This window comes from Trachypithecus francoisi, unplaced genomic scaffold (genome assembly GCF_009764315.1).
Source record: "Trachypithecus francoisi isolate TF-2019V2 unplaced genomic scaffold, Tfra_2.0 Lachesis_group12, whole genome shotgun sequence".
Taxonomy (NCBI): Eukaryota; Metazoa; Chordata; class Mammalia; order Primates; family Cercopithecidae; genus Trachypithecus; species Trachypithecus francoisi.
In genome coordinates, this window is record NW_022681457.1 from 97,060,339 (window position 1) to 97,078,561 (window position 18,223).

At 44.1% G+C, this 18,223-nt stretch overlaps 1 protein-coding gene and 1 pseudogene across 3 annotated transcripts in view; both read right to left on the reverse strand.

Annotated features, from left to right (window-relative positions):
* The window catches only part of FAM76A (family with sequence similarity 76 member A), a 42,431-nt gene that overhangs the window by 12,111 nt on the left and 12,097 nt on the right, over positions 1–18,223 (reverse strand). For 2 of the 3 annotated variants that reach the window (XM_033227557.1, XM_033227556.1), the window contains exons 5-6: positions 7,885–8,042; positions 3,832–3,918 (exon numbers count right to left, since the gene is read on the reverse strand). In XM_033227557.1, coding sequence (XP_033083448.1) covers positions 3,832–3,918; positions 7,885–8,042 — 245 coding nt within the window. The remainder of the gene's footprint in view (positions 1–3,831; positions 3,919–7,884; positions 8,043–18,223) is intronic. The other variant, XM_033227559.1, reaches the window with a different exon arrangement.
* On the reverse strand, positions 11,558–12,529 carry LOC117093026 (annotated as a pseudogene).

Sequence of the window (18,223 nt, forward strand, 5' to 3'; positions counted from 1 at the left end):
GGGAGGATAAAATGAAACTATAAGTTAAAAAAAAAAAATGTCTTTTAGAAACAGTAAACCACAAGCTGTGCCTGAGTGCCACCAGCTGTTGCGGCTGCTTTTTTGATTGCCTATGGAACAACAAACAAGCATGATTAAAAAGTAGCCGGTGTATTTTCTAGAGGGAGGAAAACTAGAAATTAACTTAGATTTTCCTAAAATTGAAAAGTTTTTGTCACAATTTCAACAAACAAATTAGGACACATTGAGACAGAGACTGTGGATTTTGTAGGATACTTAGAAAAAAAAGACTAAAGCATCTTATTATAAAGCCATTTTTGAAAGCTAAAATGTGTTCTGTCTGAACAAAATGGAAGGCTAATGGATAAAGAAAAAGAGGAGGAAAAATAATCAAACATACCTCAGTATTAAATAAATAAGAAAAGATAATGTGGTAGTATAGAAAGGTCAATGAAAAACCATTAGGCAGCAATTTGCAGAAAACATGGGGAATAAGATTAAGAGCATAAATCTAAAAGTATATGAATATTTTAGGGGCTGGGTGTGGTGGCTCATGCCTATAATCCCAGCATGTTGGGAGGCCAAACCAGGAGGATCACTTGTTCCCAGCATGTTGGGAGGCCAGGAGTTTAAGACTCCATCTACAAAAAAAAATTAGCTGAGTGTGGTGGCATGTGCCTATAGTCCCAGCTATTTGGGAGGCTGGGGTGGGAGGATCATTTGAGTCCAGAAGGTCAAGGCTGCAGTGAGCCATGATTGCGCCACAGCACTCCAGCCTGGGTGACAAAGTGAGACCTTGTCTCAAAAGAAAAAAAAAAAAAAAGCCAGGCATAGTGGCTCATTCTTGTAATCCCAGCACTTTGGGAGGCCAACGTAGGAGGATCACTTGAGCCCAGGAGTTCAGGACTGGCCTGAGTAACATGGTGAAACCCTGTTTCTACAAAAAATACAAAAATTAGGCAGGCATGGTGGTGCACATCTGTAGTCCCAGCTACTTGGGAGGCTTAGGTGGAAGGATCACTTGAGCCCAGGAGGTCGAGGCTGCAGTGAGCCAAGATCATGCCACTGCATTCCAGCCTGGGCAACAGGGTGAGACCCTGTCTCAAAAAAAAAAAAAAGAAAAGAAATAGGTAGCCAGTGAAATTTTGGTTTGGATGACATTAAAAAAGGACTGTCAAAAAAAAAATCAGAATGCTTTTTTCAAGGCAAAGTAAATGCAGGGAAAAAAACCCACAAAAAGTAAAGAGGACAGCAAAGTAGAATTTATCTTGTGTTATGAACATTTAAAAACAAGAAAAGCAAACAAGTAGAATAGAATGTTAAAAATGTTAATGCAGAACATTTCAAATGGAATTTATATGGGTATGAAAATAGTTTTTGTGACAGCAGAAAACATTTCCAAATTTTCAAATTATAAATTACTTAGAAAAATAAATTAGCATGTCATTTTAAGGAAAAACTTATCTCCCCTACCTTTTTTTTTTTTTTTTGAGACAGAGTCTCACTGCCTCGGCTCAAGTGCAGTGGTGCAATCATGGCTCACTGCAGCCTCAACTTCCCCAGGCGCAGGTGGTCCTCCCACCGCAGCCTCCTGAGTAGCTGGAAGGCACATGCCACCATGCCCAGCTAATCTTTGTATGTTTTGTAGAGATGGGGTTTCATCATGTTGCCCAGGCTGGTCTCAAACTCCCGGGTGATTCACTAGCCTTGGCCTCCCAAAGTGCTGGGACTGCATGTGTGAACAACTGTGCCTGGTCAAAATGATCATTTAATATCTTTTCTGGAGGACATCATGAAAGACCATGTACCTATGTCAAGGATCAGCTTTCAACTTGAGGAAAACAGCATTGCTGATGACTGGATGCAATAAAACACTGAACAGAAAACTTGAGTTTTTAGCTTGGTGTATCCATAGCAATGGACAGCAAGAATAGCGGCAGTATCTCAGGAACAAAATAAGCTAATAGAAAGTGAACCTGGCCGGGCGTGGTGGCTCACGCCTGTAATTGCAGCACTTTAGGAGGCCGAGGCGGGCAGATCACGAGGTCAGGAGATCGAGACCATCCTGGCTAACATGGTGAAACCCCGTCTCTACTAAAAATACAAAAAAAAGTTAGCCGGGCGTGTAAAAAAAGTTAGCTGGCACCTGTAGTCCCAGCTACTCAGGAGGCTGAGGCAGGAGAATGGTGTGAACCCGGGAGGTGGAGCTTGCAGTGAGCCGAGATTGCGCCACTGTACTCTGGGCGACAGAGCAAGACGCCGCCTCAAAAAAAAAAAAAAAAAAAGAAAGTGAACTTTAAGGATTGGTCAGTTAAACTGGAGGATACGAATGAGCTTTTTCCAGGTCATTCAAACACAGCCTGGATCATAAATAAGCACAAAACAGAAATGAATCTAAAGGCATAGGTCTTGGCGTAGGCCTTTATAAAGCAGGGCATTCAAAAAGTTCATTCCTTGAAGTAGTTTTTGCAGGGTCACATGCGCTGGCAGAGGTGATGGACAACCTGTGCCACATCTCTTTCTTCACAAGGGCCAGACTAGCTTCTGAGAGAACAGTAAAGCTGGCCAGAAAGATCATCTTTATGGTTCCTCCCGCCATGTAATCTGACTACCTAAATTAAGCAATCCAGAAGGTTCAATTCAAGAAGTTTAAAATCAATGAAACTAGTTCTAAAAACCTTGTAGAATCTGAAAGCAAGTTAACAAAAAAGGCAATGGGAAAGAATGTTTTGTATCCCTCTAAATAAAATCAGTCCTGGTAAGCTTATATGCTGGTTTGCTCCTATATCCACTACTGGCTGGGAAAGAGAACTGTGAATGGGTGGAGTTTTCAGAATGGAGATGATTTCAAGGATCTTAGGAAGTGTGTCAGGTGGTTTCACTTCGGGATGCCCAGGCCTGAGGAACAGGAAAATGGTTGGTCCCAAGACTTTTGTTGAGAAGCAGCCCACTGTATAAACACAGATGGGACACTCAGGATATTAGGACCCAAGCAACTCACAAGAGGAAGTATCACTGAGGAGGGGAGAGGAAAGTGAGGACTAAAAGTATGCATTTAGACTGGCTTGAAATGAAATAAAAATATGCAAATGCATCTCATTCTCTCCTGATCCAGAATCTGCACTGGGCTGGCTTTCTGAATGTTAAGGAAGTATGTATCCTCACAAATTTGGCAACATTGCCTTATTCCCAACCTGTTTTTACCTCTCAAGATCAACTCCTCTTCTGCCTGCAGGAGGACATGGGCACAGATCACAAAGAAAAGCATCCAGCTCTGGACTTCTTAGAATTACTGTAGGGAAGGCCAGGCAAGGTGGCTCCTGCCTGTAATCCCAGCACTTTGGGAGGCCGAGGTGGGTGGATCACTTGAGGCCAGGAGTTTGAGTCAACATGGTGAAACTAAATGCACAAAAATTAGCCGGGCATGGTGGCACCCCTGTAATTCCAACTACTCGGGAGACTGGGGCATGAGAACTGCTTGAACCCAGGAGAGAGGTTGCAGTGAGCTAAAATCGCACCACTGCACTCTAGCCTGAACGACAGTGAGACTCTGTCTCTAAAAAAAAAAAAAAAAAAAAAAAAAAAAAGAATTAGGAATTAATGTAGGGGAATAATTTAGTGGACTGCAGAATTCAACTGCTATTAAATCAAGTTACAAGTTCTTATCTTTTAATGACAAGATTAGATTTATAAACAAATATCAGTACTGCTTACTTATAAGATGCACTGACAGCCATAGACTAATTCCAAGGCAGACCCTAAAATGTATTCCTGTTTCAGGAACTGTGTATGCATTTCAAATGTGTGCGCACACATACTCAACTGGCTCACCTGTCTCCATTAGTTGTGATTGACTCAAACTTGGACTTTTTCTTTGGGATTTCATTTTGAATTGAAGATGTAGAAAGTGTTTTCTGGCTTTTAATGGCAAAAATAGAGAGACACACATTAGAAATCAAAGATTAACAAAACATCACAATGAAAGTCTGTCAAATAGACCAATGTAAGATAGCAGCTCTACTATGCAAGAGCTAATAATTCTCGATTAATAATCTACCAAGGTGATGATTTTGTAGGCCTGGATGGATGGGTGGCTAGTTTCCACAGGATCAAAAAAAAAATTCTTGGCCTTAATTAATTAAATATTACCTGCTTTATTAATAACCATGAGAACAAAAATCAATAAAACTTCAATAAGAAGTATAATCTGTCTTCTAGTTTAAAACATTCTTTTACATTCACTGTCTCACATGCATCTTGTAATTCTGTGAGGTAGAGGTAAGTTACTATTTCTACTGTGCAGAAATAGCTCAAGATCAACTTATCTACCAAAGGACATATAGCTAGTAGTAGTAAAGTAAAGAAACCAGGTCAATATATTTGAACTCCTAGTTTTTTTTTTTTTTTTTTTTTTGAGATGGAGTCTCACTCTGTCACCCAAGCTGGAGTGCAGTGGCACGATCCTGGTTCACTGCAACCTCTGCCTCCTGACTTCAAGTGATCCTTTCACCTCAGCCTCCCGAATAGCTGGGACTAAAGGTGCGTGCCGCCACACCCAGCTAATTTCGTATTTTTTGGTAGAGACGGGGTTTCACCATGTGGGCCAGGTTAGTCTCAAACTCCTGACTTCAAGTGATCCACCTGCCTCAGCCTCCCAAAGCGCTGGGATTACAAGCATGAGCCACCACATCCGGCCAGGCTAGTTCTTCTTCACTATATTTATGTTAACCTACTGGTATTTCAGTCACACTACAAGACTAAAAATCAGTTTTAGCCCCAATAAGTTCACTCAAAACTGGTCTTGAAACAAAAGCTGGAGGTCTGTCTCTGCTATGCAATCCTTTGACTTTGATTGGTGTTCAACTGCCAAGTCCAAAGGATTCCTCAGACCTTTTCTTATTTTATTTTATTTTTTTTGAGACGGAGTCTCGCTTTGTCGCCCAGGCTGGAGTGCAGTGGCACTATCTCAGCTCACTGCAAGCTCTGCCTCCCGGGTTCACGCCATTCTCCTGCCTCAGCCTCCAAGTAGCTGCTGGGACTACAGGCGCGCACCACCACACCCAGCTAATTTTTTGTATTTTTAGTAGAGAGGGGTTTCACGGTGTTCTCCAGGATGGTCTCGATCTCCTGACCTCGTGATCCGCCCGCCTCGGCCTCCCAAAGTGCTGGGATTACAGGCGTGAGCCACCGCGCCCAGCCTATCTCAGACCTTTTCTTACTTGACCTCTTTTCAGCATTTGATACCACTGATACTGCATCCTTCTTCAAATGTTCTCCTGGTTTGGTCAGCTCACTTTTGTGACAGCTGCTTCTTAGTTCCTAATCCTTAAATACTGAATGCTTTTAGAGTTCTGTTCTCAGCCCGGAATCTGAATTATATCATTCAAGAGCATGATTTTAACAACTACCTATCATAGTGATTGGAAATGGTGTTAACTATATCACCTGCATAAGAATCATCTGGGATGTTTATAAAATAATGTAGATTCCTGGACTCCATCCTAGTCCCTACTGAATTAAATTCTGGGGTGGGATTGCTGCAGGAATCTGCTTTTTAATTTTTTTTAATTTTAGAGAGAATGTCTTGTTCTGGTGCCCAGGCTGGAGTGCAATGGCATAATCATGGCTCATGGCAAGCCTCGAACTCCAAGGCTCAAAACAATCCTCCTAACTCAGCAATCCAAGTAGCTGGGACTACAGGCATGTGCCACCACAGCTGGCTAATATTGTTTTTTGTAGAGATGGGGTCTCACTATGTTGCTCCTGCTGGTCTCAAACTCCTGGCCTCAAGCAATCCTCCCGCCTCGGCCTCCCAGAGTGTTGGGTTTACAGGTGTAAGCCAGCCAATGTATCTGGCCAGAATCTGCATTTTCAAATAATCCCTACCCCCAGTGATTCTTTTTACTGTTGTTGTTTCTTTTTGACACAGAGTCTCACTCTGTCACCCAGCCTGGAGTGTGGGGACACGATCTCAACTTATTTCAACCTCCGTCTCCTGGGTTCAAGCGATTCTCATGCCTCAGCCTCCTGAGTAGCTGGGATTATAGGCACGCACCACTATACCTGGCTAATTTTTGTATTTTTTGTTTTAGTAGAAACAGGGTTTCACCATGTTCGTCAGGCTGGTCTCAAAACTCCTGACCTCGTGCTCCACCCGCCTTGGCCTCCCAAAGTGCTGGGATTACAGGCGTGAGCCATGGCACCCAGCCAGATTCTTATGTGCTACCTGTGGCCCATGTCCAAACCTCTCTTCTAAGTTCTAGGCTAAGCTCCTAAAAGTAATTCTTCAAGCTTCAAACTCAACCTTTCAAAACTAAACATATTTTCTCCCCTTCCTATATTGTCTCTCAGTTAAGGATCTAGCTATTCACCCAAATAAAAAACCCGGGAATTACCCTTTACTTACTCAGTTCTTGCCCATGTGCCTGTTCATCAGATTATCTAAGTTCTCATAATTCTCCATCCAAAACATCTTCCTGAATCAGCCTTTTCAATCTTTCACTGCCACTGCCTCAGGTGAGGTTCATGTTTTAACATCTCTTACCCAGACTCTTAGAAAAAAGGCTTTTATATTTTATATAATTTTATAATTTATATAATTTATATTTATATATAAATGAACCCCCAGTCCCTTTTTCCTCCAATGCATTCTCCACACTAGTCAGGGTTAATTTTTTCAATGAAGATTTGGTCTCTCCTCTGCATAGACCCTTCAATAGCTTCCCACTAACACCCTGACCTTAGGATTAAGTTTACGTTCCTTACCAGGATGCAGGACCCCTTTTTCCTTCCATTCCCCAGCTCCCAGCCAAAAGCTCCAGTAATATAAAAGGACTTACAATTCTCCAGGGTTCCATGTGGTCTCATGCCCTCCATGCCTTTGCAAATGCTATTCTCTCAGCCTAGAATGCCTCTGCCCATTCCATCCCTGAGGATTCCAACTCATCCTAAGATCTAGCTCTAATGCCAGCTCTTCTCCAAGCCTGCTTGCCCGACTTCTCAAGGCAGTTAATTACTACCCTCATGTCTGCATTCTTGACATGTCTTCACTGTGGTACCCATTACATTATACTAAGATCATCTGTTTATAAGTCTGTCTTTCCTACCAGACTGCATACTCTTGGAGAGCAGCATGACTTGTACTTAGCTCTTCATTCCCACCAGCATCCCTGACCCATGAGAGTACTTAATGCTTGCTGATTAAACAAAGTCATAATGGTAATAACAAAACAAACAAACAAAAAAACCTGAAATGTATTGAATATTTCCTATATGCCAGTTATAAAAACAATCACTGTGCATGCACTAATTTATCTTCACAACAACCCCATGAGGTAATACTATTACTTCCCTCATTTTACAGATGAGAAAACTTGCCCAAGATCCCCACAGAGAACCTGGCACAGCAGGATTCCATCCAGAGCCAGAACTGTTAACAATACTAGATACTCTGAAAGTAAGTTTAAAACAACAATGAAAATATATCTTTTTGACTAGGTGCCACCAGGACAAACCTAGAACATCTATCAGCCTCCTGGCTAAATATGCATGGAAAAGCTGTATCTCTCAGAAAGTGAAATGTCCAATCTTCTGGAAAGAGAATCCACTCTAAGGGTGAGAACACTACAAACCAAAGTAGGGTAAGTTCCACAAACATTTCAGACACAATACAAAGTCAGGAAATCCTGACACTTTATGGAAATCTCTCTGGTTCTTGGAAGATATATGAATTATAAAATATGACAAATGAATTTCCTCCTACAGACTAGTACCTACAGAGAATATAGAAAATGCATATGAGATGGTATGTACCATGATGGTTGTGTGAGCATTACATCTGACCTACCAGCACTTCTAGTCCTATCTCATGTATCTTGAGGTTACCTGTTATAATGGCCACCACCACTCAGGCGACTATACTGCTCCTTCTCCTGGTGGCCAGCACGAGAAGAGCTACTCAGGTGTTTCCTCTGCTCTTTGGTCTTCTGAAGGACCCGTTTGTATGAAAGTGTACATAGCCAGCACAGCAATTTCCCATCTACCTGAAAGATGAGGAGACAAAGATAAAGAAGCGGGAATCTAGTGCAGTGGCTGCAAACATGGTATTAGGAGCTAGAACCCTTGGGTTCAGTCCCAGTTCTGAAACTTATGAGCTGTGATTTTGGGCATGTCACAGGGGGCTGCTACAAGGATCTAGTGACATAATGTAGGTAAAGCACTTAACACAGTGCCAGGCACATAAAAGTTGCTTAATAAATTTCAGCTGCGGGGCTGGGCGCGGTGGCTCATGCCTGTAATCCCAGCACTTTGGGAGGCCAAGGTGGGTGGATCACGAGGTCAGGAGATTGAGACCATTCTGGCCAACATGGTGAAACCCCATCTCCACTAAAAATACAAAAATTAGCCAGGCATGGTGTCGTGCACTTGTAGTCCCAGCTACTCAGGAGGCTGAGGCAGAAGAATCGCTTGAACCTAGGAGGTGGAGGTTGCAGTGAACTAGACCATGGCACTCTAGCCTGGCAACAGAGTGAGACTCCATCTCAAAATAAATAAATAAATTAATAAATTAAATTAAATTAATTTCAGCTGCTAATTTTATATCTTTTTGTTTTGTTTCTCTTCAACTTAGCAAACACAGACAAGAGTAAAATTCTCACAAGAACATGGTTCTCATTAAGGAAAACTCAGCAGGGAGAAGAGAAGACAGAAGATGAATTATAAAATTCAAACTTACAGCTTTTTGGATTTTTTTTTAGTGATGGGATCTCACTCACCCAGGCTGGAATGCAGTGGTGTCACTGTAGTACACTACAGCCTTAAACTTCTAGGCTCAAGCAATCCTCCTGCCTCAGCCTCCTGAGCAGCCAGGACTACAGACACATGCCACAAGCTCACCTAAACAGTTGTTGGGTTTTTTTTTTCCTTTTTTTTCCCCCAAACAGGGTCTTGCTCTGTTGCCCAGGCTGGAGTGTAGTGTTATGATCTCGGCTCACTGCAACCTCCACCTCCTGGGCTCAAGCAATCCTTCCACCTCAGCCTCCTGAGTAGCTGGAACTACAGGCATGCACCACCGTGCCTGGCTAATTTTTGTATTTTTTTTTTGTAGAGACAGGGTTTCACCATGTTGCCCAGGCTGGTCTCGAACTCCTGAGCTCAAGTGATCTGCCTGTCTTGGCCTCCCAAAGTGCTGGACTTATACGCCTGAGCCACCGCATCTGGCCATTTTTTTTTTTAATGACAAAATTTGTATATATTTATTGTGTAAAACATGTTGTTTTGAAATACGTACACTTTGGGAGGCTGAGGCAGGTGGACTGCATGAGCCCAAGAGTTCGAAACTAACCTGGGCAACATGGCAAAACCCATCTACAAAAAGAAACACAACAAAAATTAGCCAGTTGTGGTGGTGCATGCCTGCAGTCCCAGCTACTAGGGAGGCTGAGGTGGGAGAATCACTTAAGCCTGGAAGGTTGAGGCTGCAGTGAGCTGTAAGCGTGCCACTGTACTACAGCCTTGGTGACAGAGTGAGACCCTTTCTCAAAAATGAATAAATATTTTCAAAAATATGTATACATTGTGGAACGGCTAAATCAAGATAATTAACATGCATTACCTCACATAATTTTTGTTTGTTTGTTTCTGAGACAGAGTCTCACTGTGTTGCCCAGGCTGGAGTGCAGTGGTGCGGTCTCAGCTCACTGCAACCTCCATCTCCCAGGTTCAAGCAATTTTCCTGCCTCAGCCTCCCGAGTAGCTGGGATTACAAGCGTCTGCTGCCATGCCCAGATAATTTTTTTTTTTGTATTTTTAGTAGAGATGGAGTTTCACCACGATGGCCAGGCTGGTCTTGAACTCCTGACCTCCTGATCTGCCCGCCTTGGCCTCCCAAAGCGCTGGGATTACAGGCATGAGCCACTGCACCTGGCCTAGTTTTTTTTTTTTTTTTTTTTCCCTGTGGTGAGAACACTTAAAAGCTACTCTTTTAACAACTTTCAAGAGTACATTTTATTAACTATAGTTACCATGTTGTACAATGGATCTCTTCAACTTATTCCTCCTATATAACTGAAATCCTTTGGCCAACATCTCCCAAACCCACCCTCCAATACCTCAGTTTTAATACTTTATAAAAGGTTCACAAAGTGGTATGCTGGATACCATCTCTCAGATGGAAAGAGGGTCCCCAGAGAAACAACAATGAGTAAGCAGCTTCCAGGGCCTGGTCCCTGGTGGTGGCCTGCCATGGCACTGTTTGAATTAGAAAAAGTTGACTCCTTTGAGCAGAAGTAACTCTGCACCACGGAGCAGGGCCCAAAGCTAGGAAGCATAATGTGGCTTCTACCACCCTCTGAAGCTGTGGTGTCTCTGTGCAGCATTCAGACTGAAAAACCACTGGAGGCACAGTAGGACAGATGACAGGGCAGTAGGGCTGGTTGGAATTTCTCAGGTTAGGCAAGGAATATGCTGATACATTACAGAATTTTACAGTTTTCATTTCTTATTTCTGAAATTAGATCTTGTGCCTCATCTTGAACATGGGTAGGCCACATCATCATTTACCTGAAGTGTTTTATCTCATCAGCAAAAGCCTCTTTGCTCCCCATCCCCCAACTCATCAGCAAGTCCATCAGTCTGAATCTACTCACTTCTAACTCCACTGCTTCCATTGGCATTCTCATCTCTCACTGCTGTAAAAGCTGCCCAAATGATCACCCCACCTCCAATAAGCCATTTCCCCATAGCCGCCAAAGGGTTTCTTAAATGTAAATTATTACATCCTCCCTTTTTTTGAGACGGAGTCTCACTTTGTCGCCTAGGCTGGAGTGCGGTGGCACTGTGTCGGCTCACTACAATCTTCGTCTCCTGGGTTCAAGCAATTCTCCTGCCTCAGCCTCCCCAGGAGCTGGGATTACAAGGCACCCACCATCACGCCTGGCTAATTTTTTTATATTTTTAGTAGAGATGGGGTTTCACCATGTTGGCCAGGCTGGTCTCAAACTGCGGACCTCAGGTGATCCGCCTACCTTGGCCTCTCAAAGTGCTGGGATTACAGGCGTAAGCCACTGTGCCCGGCCTGTTTTTCTTTTTCTCTCTACTGTAAATTGGAAAAAAAAAAATTTTTTATAGTGTAGCTAATATGCCATCCTTAGGTATTAAGACACATTTCTGTTTGTAACCTTAATGCAGCCATATTTTTACTCTTTATAAACAATCAAGTGGGCACAGTGGCTCACACCTGTAATCCCAGCACTTTGGAAGGCTGAGGTAGGCAGACTGCTTGAGACCAGGAGTTTGAGGCCAGCCTGGGCAACATGGAACATGGTGAAACCTTGTCTCAACAAAAAGTACAAAGATTAGCTGGGCGTGGTGGCACATGCCTGTAGTTTCAGCTACTTGGAAGGATCGCCTGAGCCCGGGAGGCTGAGGCTGTAGTGAGTCTAGATTATACCACTTGAACTCCAGCCTGGGTGACAGAGTGAGACCCTGCCTCAAAAAAAAAAAAAAAAAAAAAAATCAAATCTCCTAATAAAAACTGAGCATTTCACCACATGAATCGTTAAATTGCTTCACTAAAAATGTAGTTAGACATGCCAATTTCTAACTTCTTAGAATATTCTGCACAATCAATTTTAATCATTAGAATGAATAATTGCTCAGAAAAGCAGTACTGCCTCAGCTGCAATATGATTTGGTAGTCAATATTCCTGTTTTCTGGTAAAAAGGAGATCTCATGAGCAGCAACATTGGGCACCTTATGGTCTCACTCTGATCAAGAGAACATTTCTGAGTGGCTTCTGAACATGTATTTCTTAACAAGTTGATAACAGATCTGGGGTCCTCACTCCTCCTAATAGCAACACTTCCAGACATAATCATGTTAGCTCCTGCCTCTCTACACTTGTGGACAGTGTCAGGACCTACTCCACCACTGACCGCTTATCCAAAGATGGGAACTGGGTCCTCAACCAGTGAATATTTGGTACCATATCATTCATGAATTTCTGCCTTCCAAACCCAGGTTCCACTGTGATAACCAAGGCCATATCTATTTGATTAGTCCATGGTGCCAAATACTCAACTGTAGCTCCTGATTTGATGGCAAGGCCAACCTTCATCCCATTCTCCCAAATGTCTTCAATCAAAGCCTCTGAGTTCTTAGTAGCCTCAAGGTGAAAGGTGTACAGACTGGCTTCTGCTATAGCTATTGGTTTTACCCACTGTTCCAGCTTGGACACCATCACATGCATGTCAAAGAAAGGGTCCTGGACTAGCTGCTCTTGAAAGCTTTCTACCACAGGATAACCAAAGGTGACGTTGGGAACAAAGTGCCCATCCATGACATCCAGGTGGCCCCAGAGTCTAGCACACAGAGGCACTTGACCCCTAAACTGGCCAGGTTGCTGTTGAGGATGGGCAAGCCAATCTTGCAGGGTAAAGCCATAGCGCTGACTCCCAAGAGTAAGTTACCCTATGAGTCCATCTTCTCTCCTTAAAACCCAGTGATTTCTCATCATACCATAAAATTCAAACTCTGGAGGCCGAGACGGGTGGATCACAAGGTCAGGACATCGAGACCATCCTGGCAAACACGGTGAAACCCCGTCTCTACTAAAAAAATACAAAAAACTAGCCGGGCGAGGTGGCGGGCGCCTGTAGTCCCAGCTACTCGGGAGGCTGAGGCAGGAGAATGGCGTAAACCCGGGAGGCGGAGCTTGCAGTGAGCTGAGATCTGGCCACTGCACTCCAGCCTGGGCGACAGAGCGCGACTCCGTCTCACAAAAAAAAAAAAAAAAAAAAAAAAAAAAAATTCAAACTCTGTACCATAGCCCATTTTTTTTTTTTTTTTTTGAGACGGAGTCTCGCTCTGCCGCCCAGGCTGGAGGGCAGTGGCGCGATCTCGGCTCACTGCAAGCTCCACCTCCCGGGTTCACGCCATTTTCCTGCCTCAGCCTCCCGAGTAGCTGGGACTACAGGCACCTGCCACTATGCCTGGCTAATTTTTTGCATTTTTAGTAGGGTTTCACCGTGTTAGCCAGGATGGTCTCAATCTCCTGACCTCGTGATCCGCCTGCCTCAGCCTCCCAAAGTGCTGGGATTACAGGCATGAGCCACCACACCTGGTGCATAGCCCCCTTTTTTTTTTTTTTTACATTATCATTTATTTATTTATTGCTAACATGAATTCAAAACAACTATGTATTTTTGTTTTCCGACAGGGTCTCACAATCTCGCCCAGACTGGAGTGCAGTGGTGCAATCTTGGCTCACTACAGCCTCGACTTCCCAGGCTTAGGTGAGCCTCCTACCTCAGCCTCCCAGGTAGCCGGGACTACAGGTGTGCACCACCACACCCCGCTAATTTTTTGTATTTTTGTGTAGAGACGGGCTTTTGTCATGTTGTCCAGGCTGGTCTCCAACTCCTGGGCTTAAGTGATCCACCTGCCTCGGCCTCCCAAAGTGCTAGGATTATAGTCATGAGCCACCATACCCTGCCATATGCAGTTTTTTTACACTAGAACAAATCAGAAAATCAAGACATAATTGCCATCATCAAATCTTAATCCTTAGAGAAAAACATTTCCACGAGGCTGGCCTGAAGACACTAAGATTCTACCAGTTTTTTTTTTTTTTTTTTGAGACGGAGTCTCACTCTGTCACCCAAGCTGGAGTGCACTGGCCAGATCTCAGCTCACTGCAAGCTCCGTCTCCCGGGTTCACGCCATTCTCCTGCCTCAGCCTCCCCAGTAGCTGGGACTACAGGCGCCCGCCACCTCGCCCGGCTAGTTTTTTGTATTTTTTAGTAGAGACGGGGTTTCACCATGTTAGCCAGGATGGTCTCGATCTCCTGACCTTGTGATCCGCCCGCCTCGGCCTCCCAAAGTGCTGGGATTACAGGCTTGAGCCACCGCGTCCGGCCGATTCTACCAGTTTTTGAGGTGTTCCATATTTAAGTAGTGTAGGCACTGTGGTTGCTTCCAAGTTTTTTCTGAAGTCATTATTTGGATCTTTCCAATAAGGTTTTTCTTCTACTTGGCAGCAGAAGAACACACACCTTTCACTAACATGCTTCAGCCCCTTTCGTACGACTGGTTCAGCATGCATACAATAGGGGCACCAGCTTTTCCTCCAGCATCCTTAGAACCAATAAAGTAGGCGAAAACGCCACTGTGGCATTCCGCAGCCCAGGTGAACTCCTCAAAGCCTCACACACTCACCTTCCTGTAGTGTAGTGGGCTATCTGCAGTGTGCCTCATGGCCTATGTTGACTTAAATATAGCCCCTTACCTGCCTCTATAACCTTGTTTCCTTCCTCTTCCCCATGTTCACTCCACCTTCTTTCTGTTCTAATCATGTGCCAAGCTCATTCCTGCCTTATGGATTCTCCACAGCTGGTCCTTCTTCCTGGAATTTTTGTCCTCCACAGCTTCCTACGGCTACCACCTTTTCACCATCCTAGTTTCCACTCAAATGTTATTTCCTCAGAGGTTCTCCTGATTGCCCAATATAGGCTGACTTCCCAGTCACTCCCTATCATGTACTTTATTTCTTTATAGCACTAATATCTAAAATTTATGTTATTTTTCTTCTCACCCATTTTTCTTTTGCACACATAAATGTAAGCTCTGTGAGAGTAAGGTGTTGTCTGTTCAGTTCATTAGTGTATTGCTAATACCTGGAACAGTGTCTGGTACCCGATAGGCATTTAATTTTTTGTTAAGAAACATAACAATGAACTTTGAAACCAAACTTCAATCTGGTTCATTTCACAGTTACGGGATATGGCCTGAAAGTCTCTTTATTATTATTATCATTTTTTTTTTTTTTTTTTTGAGACAGAGTCTTGCTCTGCCACCCAGGCTGGAGTGCAAGGGCGTGATCTCAGCTCACTACAGGATTCAAGCAATTCTCCTGCCTCAGTCTCCTGAGTAGCTGGGATTACAGGCATGTGCCACCATGCCTGGCTTATTTTTGTATTTTTAGTAGAGACGGGATTTCGCCATGTTGGCCAGGGTGTTCTCGAACTCCTGACCTCGTGATCTGCCCTCCTCAGCCTTCTAAAGTGCTAGGATTACAGGCGTGAGCCACTGCACCTGGTCTGTTATTACTTTTTTGAGACGGAGTCTCGCTCTGTCACCCAGGCTGGAGTGCAATGGCCAGATCTCAGCTCACTGCAAGCTCCACCTCCCGGGTTTATGCCATTCTCCTGCCTCAGCCTCCCGAGTAGCTGGGACTACAGGTGCCCGCCACCTCGCCCGGCTAGTTTTTTGTATTTTTTAGTAGAGACGGGGTTTCACCATGTTAGCCAGGATGGTCTCAATCTCCTGACCTCGTGATCCGCCCGTCTCGGCCTCCCACAGTGCTGGGATTACAGGCTTGAGCCACCACGCCCGGCCTGTTATTACTTTTTAAAGACAAAGTCTCACTATGTTACCCAGGCTGGACTCGAACTCCTGGGCTCAAGTGATCCTCCCACCTCAGCCTCTAGGGTAGCTGGAACTACCACAGCATGCCATCTGGCCTGGCTTGAAGGCCTATTTTTATTTATTTTATAGATAGGGTCTCATTCTTTCACCCACACTGCAGCGCAGTGGTATAATTACACCTTACTGGAGACTTGTACTCCTAGGCTCAAATGATCTTCCCACCTCAGCCTCCCAAATAGCTGGAACCACACATGCACCACCACGTGTGACTAGGTTTTTTTTTTTTTTTTTGAGATGGAGTCTCACTCTGTCAACCAGCCTGGAGTGCAAGGTCATGATCTCAGCTCACTGCAACCTCTGCCTCCCAGGTTCAAGCAGTTCTCCCACCTCAGCCTCCTGAGTAGCTGAGATTACAGGCACATGCCACCATGCCCGGCTAATTTTTGTATTTTTAGTAGAAACAGGGTTTCACCATGTTGGCCAGGCTGGTCTCAATCTCCTGACCTCAACTGCCCGCCTCAGCCTTCCAAAGTGCTGGGATTACAGCTGTGAACCAACATGCCTGGCCGAGTTTTTTATATTTTTAACAGTGACGGAATTTTTGTCATGTTGCCCAGGCTGGTCTTCAACTCCTGGCCTCAAGGGATCCGCCTACCTCAGCCTCCCAAAGTACTGGGATTACAGGCATGAGCTACTGCACCTGGCCTTGAAGGCATAATTTTAAAACACTCTGTAAGACCTTCCCCAGGTAAGAGCTTTCATTAAAGAGTTTCAAAACAATACAACTCCACTGAAAGAGAGCAAACAATGAACATCAAAATTGCACACAGATTCACAAGACATTTTTTTCAGATCTCTCAAAAATAAACTTTAGAAGTAAAAGAGCAGGCCGGGCACGGTGGCTAACACTTGTAATCCCAGCACTCTGGGAGGCCAAGGCAGGTAGCTCGCCTGAGGTCAGGAGTTTGAGACCAGCCTAACATGGAGAAACCTCGCCTCTACTAAAAATACAAAATTGGCCAGGCACGATGGCACATGCCTGTAATCCAGCTACTTGGGAGGCTGAGGCAGGAGAATTGCTTGAACCCAGGAGTCAGAGGTTGTGATGAGCCACAATCGTGCCATTGCACTCTAGCCTAGGCAACAAGAGCAAAACTCCGTCTCAAACAACAACAAAAGAAATTAAAGAGCACTGGCTGGGCGTGGTGGCTCATGTCTGTAATCCCAGCATTTTGGGAGGCTAAGGTGGGCTGATCACTTGAGGTCAGTAGTTTGTGGTCAGGAGTTCAAGACCAGCCTGGTCAACACGGTGAAACCCCATCTCTACTAAAAATACAAAAATTAGCCAGGCATGTTGGTGCGCACCTGTAATCCCAGCTGCTCTGGAGGCTGAGGTAGAATAATCACTTGAACCTGGGAGGCAGAGGCTGCAGTGAGCTGAGGTCATGCGTCTGCACTCCAGCCTGGGTGACAGAGTGAGATTCCATCTCAAAAAAATAAAATAAAATAGCATCCTCTGAGAATTAAACCATCAAAAACAAATCATCATAGATAAAACACTGAGTATTTATCATGTACCAGATTCCATTCTAAGAGTTTTACTAATATCTTGACCTTTGTAACAACACTGAGATCTAATCATCCCCATTTACAGATGTGGAGACTGAGGCATTGACAGATTAACACGCCTGAAGTCACACAGTTAATAAGTGACAGAACCAAGATTTCAATCCACACATTCTGAGTTCAGATACCCCACTTTTTTTTTTTTTGAGACGGAGTCTTGCTCTGTTGCCTAGGCTGGAGTGCAGTGGTGTGATCTTGGCTCACTGCAACCTCTGCCTCCCGGATTCAAGCAATTCTCCTGCCTCAGCCTCCCTAGTAGCTGGGATTTCAGGTGCGAGCCACCACAACCTGTTAATTTTAATATTGTTGGTAGAGACGGGGTTTCATCATGTTGGCCAGGCTGGTCTCAAACTCCTGACCTTGTGATCCACTCGCCTTGGCCTCCCAAAGTGCTGGGATTACAGGTGTGAGCCACCGGTCTTGGCCCAAATTCCCTACTCTTAATCCCTAAATTTAGCTTTCTCCTAAAGTTTATGAATATGTAGATGTCTAAAAATATCTATAAACACTTAAGACAGGATTGTAATTTATCAAGCAGAAAGGTAATAAATTCTAGTATAACCAGATTAATAAAAATGAACTATTCCAATCAGTAACAATACAGGAGCCATGTACTGCATTATATTATGTGCCAGGTTCAATATTGTTTTATATACCTATCTGAATTACATTTCCCCATGTCTTTGTGAAGTAACTATTGTTATTTCCACGGAGAAAGATGAAGAAAGTGATGCATAATGAGGGTAAGTAGGCAGGGTCATTCAGCTAGCCCCAGGAGTCGGATGGGACCCAGGTTTGGGGGACTGCTGCTTGTGCTACCTCCTGATTACTAATTCAGATTCTTCAGTATCTTGATACAGGGAAGAGGTGCCCTGGTTGGCAGGCAGGAGTATCCTAATCAATGGAAAGTTATATCCTTCCATTGTTAAGTTAATGAATTTGATAAGCAAGAATCAATCCTTGAGCCCAGGCACCTCTTAAAAGCACCTCTGGCCACTGAAAAAGAGTTTCTCAACTGCAATCTTTTATTCAACAAATACTTATTGAGCAGCTACTATGTGCCAGGCCACTGGAAATAAAGCAGGGAATGAGATGGACAAAGAGCTCACATTCTAGTGGGGGTGGACAAACATGTAACCAAATAAGCAAGACTAGTTTTCAATATGTGAGATG